The sequence below is a fragment of the Otolemur garnettii genome, unplaced genomic scaffold, assembly GCF_000181295.1.
Source record: "Otolemur garnettii isolate 467f Iridium unplaced genomic scaffold, OtoGar3 scaffold00052, whole genome shotgun sequence".
Taxonomy (NCBI): Eukaryota; Metazoa; Chordata; class Mammalia; order Primates; family Galagidae; genus Otolemur; species Otolemur garnettii.
Genome location: NW_003852447.1, coordinates 3,219,134 through 3,224,928, shown reverse-complemented (window position 1 = coordinate 3,224,928; position 5,795 = coordinate 3,219,134). Strand labels below are relative to the sequence as shown.

Genomic DNA, 5,795 nt, shown 5'->3' with positions numbered 1-5,795 from the left:
CTGGGGATACGAACCCGCCACCTTAGGTGTATGTGGCTGGCGCCTTAGTCTCTTGAGCCACAGGCGCCGAGCCCAAAATAACTTTTCAAATAATTCTTAATTATCTACTTTTTAAATAAAGTAATGTGAAATAATTTCAGTTCTAACAAAAACTGCTCATGATAAAAAGGAATGACATTTTATAAATTACTATTTTGTTGAATTATTAAAAATATTTACAATTCTGAATTAAGTTTACTAGATATGTAAAGAAAAAATTATCTCTTATAAAAAGTACTCTTGATTTTAGGTTCTTAAAAAAATAACAGGGTACCTACCTACTTTATTCTTAGAAATTTTAAAGCTCTAGGGTAAACAAAGAAGGGAATAAATAAGGATGAAAATGACTTTCATCCTCATCCCACCCCTTGGTTTTCCAATTCAAGTATTAAAGTGAACAACTCTTACCTTTCCCTTTATGCTTTTTTTGCTTCTGTTCACTTAGTTTATCCAAAGGTAAATCACTGAGATCCAAACTATATAAATTCCTAGCTAATACTTTAGTTAATGTCTCCATTGTCAGTGACCACTCGGTAGCCAACTCTTCCCAATAGGTCAATGATGACAATACTGACAGTAAGTCATCCCAAAGTTCTCGGGAGATGTACACATTTAGATTTGCTTTGATCCAGGCAACTATAAGTGTCTATAAAGACAAATGATCAGAAATAACAATAAAACGTGTTTAGTTTGCGACTTCAAAATCAGATATTCAATTCTAAAAAAACTACCTAAAACAACCAAAATTTTAAATCACATAATAGCTATCTTCACAGATAATACTTATGAAAGTAACTCATACAATCATTAGTACCTATTGTAAACTTCATTTCAACAATTGCCAACCTCAATATTCCAGTAATCCAAACCAAAAAGAAATTTCCCTAGTTACACTTACCCTTCATGGTACATTAAATAAAATTAATTAATTAAATTAAATAAATGTTGTTTTTTTTTTTTTTAATAGAGACAGAGTCTCACTTTATTGCCCTTAGTAGAGTGCTGTGGCATCACAGCTCACAGCAACCTCCAACTTCTGGGCTTAAGTGATTCTCTTACCTCAGCCTCTCGAGTAGCTGGGACTACAGGCACCCACCACGATGCCTGGCTATTTTTTGGTTGCAGCTCAGCTGGGCCAGGTTTGAACTCGCCACCCTCAGTATATGGGGCCAGCGCCCTATTCACTGAGCCACAGGCGCCGCCCAAATGTTTTAAAACAGATAAAAATCTCCATACTATCAAGTGTCAAAATGTTGAGTTACTGAACTAAAAAATCAAAGCTTTCACTCTCAAAATAAAGGTGGAAATCATTATATAATTTGAAAATTCTTTCTACTATTGTAAAAGAAAGATGTATTTTTTGTTCAGACTACAAAAGTTATTTCATATAACAAGATAATTTGTGTCTCTATAGCTCCCACCATGAGGAAAGTTGAAAAGAAAAAAAAAGGCCAATGAAGTTAAAAGGAGTTTAGATAATACATTAGCTGGTTTTAAAGGATGATTCACCACCATCATAGAATTTTAAGTTAATGGCTAATATCTAGGGGAAAAAATTTAAATAGTCACACAGTCAAAAACCAGATCAAACACAGCTTTTATCTTTGACATTAAGAACTATTTTATCTATATATATGCATTTAATGTGTCATCTGAAGAAAATATTTTTCTCCTAGTTTTCAAAGAATACACTGTTGTCAGGTTGGAAAACACAGTAATTCCTGTATAATCAAACTACCACTGATACATCAAATTAGGAAAGGATAATAAAGTCTTATAGAATAGAAAGGTAAAAATTAATCTTGATTGCTCACTAGTTTTTCATTATTACAGAACAACATAAAAGGCAGTTTTCCTAACAATCCTGGAGATTTAGAAACTCACAACTCAATCAGACCATTATCCCAGAAGCCCTCTGGCAGCTTTTTGCAACTGTATGCCACACAAGATACAAAATAAATATCATTAGTCTGTTATAATACTTTTTTCACAGACTTGTTATTTCCTTCACTCCTGATACTAAGGTTGTGAGTCAGTATGTATCAAAAATAGCTTATTTAGATGAACAACTTTTAATTTAGTTCTACGAAAGATCCTTTAATATAAAATGTATCAGGTAACAAATTCAGGAGTCAATGAATCTTAAAAAAAAGTTATCTATTCAACTATTTATGTATATTTTTTATTTTCATTGCCTGGAAAAGTGGTCCTGCAAGTCGACCTGCCAAAGTCATATTTTTTTTCCCCTGGAACTGTAGAAAAGCTTGTGATGGCATCTTCAGTACAGACTCTGTGACTCTGAGCAACACAAGCAGCATCTGTTCCCTTAAATAAAAAGATGAATTAACGTTATTAAAGATGAATTATTACATATGTTTGCTTTTGGTTGATGGCTAACTTTCAAATTAATATTTCTTAAAAAAACAATGTTATCTTTGGAATTACTAAAATATCAAACATCTCTAAAAGGCAATTTCAAATTGTTAGAAATCTTTAAATAGTAAAATTTAAAATTTTATTTTATATATTGCTATCAGCCATTTTAAACCATTATCAGCCACAATATCCTCTATTTAAATAAAAATCTATTCAAACGCGGATGAACTGGGGGTGATAATGTGAAGACTGCACTCAACCACAAATCAAGCAGCAATCTTGGAGAACTGTTTCAAGAACACTCATCTTACAGTTCCACCTTGAAAGACTGTCTATCTAATCCATGTTTACTGTATGGAGAACAACCACTATCTGGACTCATACAAGCTCAATTAAAAAAACTACATACCTTAAGATTAATAGATCACAAAGAGGCTGATTTTTTTCATCCCTTGGGCCCATTTTTAATCTTTTGTTGTATGTATTGTACTGTACGTCAAGCCAATTCTAACATTACCCTTACATTGCCTTTTTCTCCAAGATGCTTATTATTAAAACCATAAAACTACTTGATTTGAACCTGATAGTTTGAAATTTGATTCAATCCAACTGGAAGTGGTAGCTCACGCCTATTTTCATAATCCCAGCACTCTGAGAGGCTGAGGCGGGTAGACTGCTTGAGTTCATGAGTTTAAGACCAGCCTGAGCCAGAGCCAGACCTCACCTCTAGAAACAGCCAGGCGTTGTGATGGGTGCCTGTAGTCCTAGCTATTTGGGAAGCTGAGACAAGAGAATCACTTAAGCCCAAAAGATTGAGGTTTCTGTGAGCTGTGGCGCCATAGCACTCTACTGGGGGCAACAAAGTGAGACTGTCTCAAAAAAAATTTTTTTTTATTCAACCACGTATTTTAAAAAGAGGCTGATAAAGGAATTTCAGGTATGTGTGCACGTACAGCCAGGCTAGCAGCCAACTCCCTATCACAGCCTCCTTTTCTTTGGCTATTTTGCATTCCATTTCAGGCATATCAATACGTGGTATAGTCACTCAGAGAAATGTGAAGGAGGCAGCAACAGGTCCCAGATCATGGTTTTTCTAGGCAGTGACAATAGAATCAACCAGAAAACTATCCCTCAATTTAAAATATCCTGAGTTTATCAGCAAACAAATATATGCATTCATTCATAGAATAAAGAACAAAGGTGCCACATTCATAACTTCATGCTTCTAGCTTAGCTATAAGAAAATGAACATATATAATACAGACAGTCCCTGGGTTACAAATGAGATGGGTTCTATAGGATTGTTCTTAAGTTGAATTTGTATATAGGTTGGAACAGGAACATTTACCTATAATAGCCTCCATTGGTAAGTGCAAGCTGTATGTCAGTCAATGTTTGTAACTCCGGGACTTGCCATGATCACCTCCATTATTAAGTGTAAGTTGTACCTAAGTTGGATGGTTATAACTCAGATACTACCTGTATAGATTTTCCAAATAAATCTTGTCAGATGGTGGTCAAACCGTAACTCATGTATCAGACAACCTTTTCACTTTGTAATACAATAATTATGATTTTAATTTATAAAGAAAAGACTTAAAATTCAACATAAATATGTGGATAAGGTCCCAATATACTTTAACTTCAAGGGAACTTGAAATAATTCTAAAATTGTATTCCACATAGAAAATCTTCCACTATAACCTGGATATTCAATAATTCAAAGCATACAGAAAGAAAAAAAGGTCCAATGCAGTATAGTCACTTAGCTAATAATAACCTGGCTCAAAAAAACTAGAGTTCAAAAGGCCAGGCACAGTGTCTCACACCTGTAATCCTAGCACTCTCGGAGGCCTAAAGCAAGTGGATTGCTTGAGCTCAGGAGTTTGAGACTAGCCTGAGCCAGAGCGAGACCGCCGTCTCTAAAAATAGCCAGGCACTGTGGCAGGCACCTATAGTCTCAGCTACTTGGGAGGCTGACGCAAGAGAATCACTTGAGCCCAAGAGTTTGAGGTTGCTATGAGCTATGACACCATGGCACTCTATACCAAGGGTGATAAAATGAGACTCTTGTCTCAAAAAAAAAAAAAAAAGTGAAAGAAAAATTTTTAAATAACACTATGTGGAAAAAGGAAAGTTGAATCTAAGGACAGTTGTGGTGACGACAGAGTAAGATGGCAGGAATTAGACATTCTAAACAAAAGTTCAGAACATGCTCACTGAAGAACAATTTGATAAAGCTGAAAAGCAGAATCCTGCCTTTCAAGGTGTAAGCCAAGGGCCTAAATGGACATAGCATGTAAAGGACTAAGGAATGAGGCATTCACACATTTAATCATCTACTTATTCATTCATTTACAATACATAAATTCAGTTATACATGGATGAAAGCAGGTACTCATTCCTTAGGAGGGGGGTGTAATGCTATCATATGTTTACATCACAAAGATAGTCTATGAACAAAGATGTTTGAAATAAAGTGAAATGAACTACTTTCACCAAGATTATTATATAAAATATTATACTTATTCATTCAATAATAAGAGCCCATATAATACTTAACAAGCCCTGTTCACAGACACTATTCCTCTAAAAATTACTATACTAGGTACACAATTAATAAAAACATACTAAATATAAAAGAAAAAAATGATTTACCAAGTCTTTTTGTCCATTGATACTTGCACAACCATGTGCCGATAGATGTTGAGAATGCGTTTACACATATCTGTGTGTTCATCCAGAAGATTTTTTATTTCATTTGCAGGCTCAAGAAGAAATATGTTTGATGAGTTTATAATAAACACCTAAGACAAAAGAAATTATCAGCTGTTCACAAAAGAATTTCAATGACAGATTTCTCATTCAAAGAGAAATAAATTTAGATGCTGATCACTAACCTATAACCAACTTAAAGCACTAAGGCTTAATTCTAACCCTACTTCTACCACTAACTTAATATCTGAAATTTAAACCCATTAAATCTATCTATTTTTATATTTGTCTAGACAAATATAAAATTACCAGAAGAGATCCAAAGAAAATAAACTGACTGACTTAGAAGTTTTAACATAATAACTCTATTGCTCTCCTAAATGAAAAGAACAATAAATGATGCCCAAATCAGGAAGAATTTACTGAGTTGTTAAACTTTTTATCTGCTTTTCTTATTTATTTGTGTGTGTATCTGCTGTGGTGATAACAGACTGCATAAACAGATGTTGTTATAATACTACTGAAGAGCCATCAATATATATCTGTAAGTAAACTCATTATAAGTACCTCATTAACTGTAAGTCACGTAGATGACAAAGTTAATATAATGGCAAGAGCTGTGTTCACAGGCTATCAAGTACACTTTGAAAGACCAGACCTGGCTC

The 5,795-nt window shown here is 34.0% G+C and overlaps 1 protein-coding gene across 1 annotated transcript in view; it reads right to left on the bottom strand.

Annotated features, from left to right (window-relative positions):
• Positions 1 to 5,795, bottom strand: part of RALGAPA1 (Ral GTPase activating protein catalytic alpha subunit 1) — a 224,124-nt gene that overhangs the window by 153,311 nt on the left and 65,018 nt on the right. Inside the window, exons 13-15 of the mRNA XM_023514391.1 lie at positions 5,074 to 5,222; positions 2,235 to 2,364; positions 448 to 685 (exon numbers count right to left, since the gene is read on the bottom strand). Of these exons, the coding sequence (XP_023370159.1) occupies positions 448 to 685; positions 2,235 to 2,364; positions 5,074 to 5,222 (517 nt within the window). The remainder of the gene's footprint in view (positions 1 to 447; positions 686 to 2,234; positions 2,365 to 5,073; positions 5,223 to 5,795) is intronic.